Source organism: Penaeus monodon, chromosome 33 (assembly GCF_015228065.2).
Source record: "Penaeus monodon isolate SGIC_2016 chromosome 33, NSTDA_Pmon_1, whole genome shotgun sequence".
NCBI classification, from domain to species: Eukaryota; Metazoa; Arthropoda; class Malacostraca; order Decapoda; family Penaeidae; genus Penaeus; species Penaeus monodon.
In genome coordinates this window covers 30,176,007-30,177,267 of record NC_051418.1, presented here as the reverse complement: position 1 = coordinate 30,177,267, position 1,261 = coordinate 30,176,007, and the positions used below count along the sequence as shown (strand labels likewise).

The 1,261-nt window shown below is 47.1% G+C and overlaps 1 protein-coding gene across 1 annotated transcript in view; it reads right to left on the bottom strand.

The window, feature by feature from the left end:
* Positions 1–502, bottom strand: part of LOC119594328 (medium-chain acyl-CoA ligase ACSF2, mitochondrial-like) — a gene marked incomplete at its 5' end in the record, with an annotated part of 5,720 nt that extends 5,218 nt beyond the window's left edge. Inside the window, 2 exon segments of the mRNA XM_037943386.1 lie at positions 24–152; positions 325–502. Of these exon segments, the coding sequence (XP_037799314.1) occupies positions 24–152; positions 325–502 (307 nt within the window).
* Positions 503–1,261: the final 759 nt, after the last annotated feature.

Below are 1,261 nucleotides of genomic sequence, written 5' to 3'. Positions count from 1 at the left end.
CGCCCCTTCCTCCTTGCCCTTACCAGAATGAGTCCAGCCTTGGCGGCGGCGAACTGCGTGAGGTACCACTCGTAGCTGTTGGGTCCCCAGATCCCCAGGCGGTCCCCGGGCTCGAGTCCTGCCGCCAGGAATCCTGCGGCCACGAGGTCGCTCTGCCGCCGGGAACAGAAGGCCAGAGGCGCCTCGTTAGGATGGCATCGCCACAGGGAAAGCACTTACGACTAATGGCAACTTGGGCGACAGAGATCGACCTTATAGAAAGCAAGGGACGCCTCTAACGGCCTTCTCCCGCAGGCACCAGAACCCCCTTCCCTCCGCCATTACCTCCTCCTTGACCTGCGAGAAGGTCTTCCTCACACCCTGGTGGACCGACACGACGGCCTCCCTGTCCCCGAAGCGCCGCTCGGCCCGGTCCACCGCCTGCCCGACGGAGAGGCCCAGCAGCGGCTCCGAGCCCGGCGTCGACACGTAGCTCCACGCGAAGGGCCCGCCGCTCTGCCACCTGGAGGAGGGACGGGTCAGCGGATTTATGCTTTTGGATGTAGAAAACAAAGAAAATTGTAAACTAACAAAAAAGAGTAAGTCAAAATTATATATACATCTTCGGAAAGTTCTCCATATTCATGTTGATTTTACCTATTACCGATTACATTTCAATCTTACTTTCAGGATTGATTGATTTTTCATCTGAAAGTAATTTCAGAGAGGCCATTACTCAGTAAGGTACACATACTGTAAAGTCGAGAAGTCTTTACGGGAGAACCGCTAATAATACACATTTTAAGTTTATTAATTCAAGTTTAATTAACGATATGGAATTAATCTTCGTCCTAGTGTTACGCAAAGGCGGATTTTGGCGAGCAATCATGTTTTTTTTCAAGCTTGAGAGCAACAAAAAAAAATTCACACAATCACTCTACAAACCGTTCAATATTACGTTGCTCAATTTCTCTTTAAGAACTTTACTTCTCATTACTTTCTAATTATCCTCAGTGAAATTTAATGAGTATGAGTCCCTTCCCTCATTGCAAAGTATACTGTCAACATTAGCAACGAAGGAAAAGGCAGATGCAGCTATACTTTGTCTTTGTTTTTGTTTTGTTTCTAACTAAGAAATAATCAACTGCCGTTCCAGAGCAGTTTACAAACAAATTTCACAGCAAACAGTGATAGCCTATCTTATCACGAAGAAGGTAAACACATGCCAACAACGGACCCAAACAACGTATAACGTTCGAAATTCGTGTCAAGTCGTTTATTA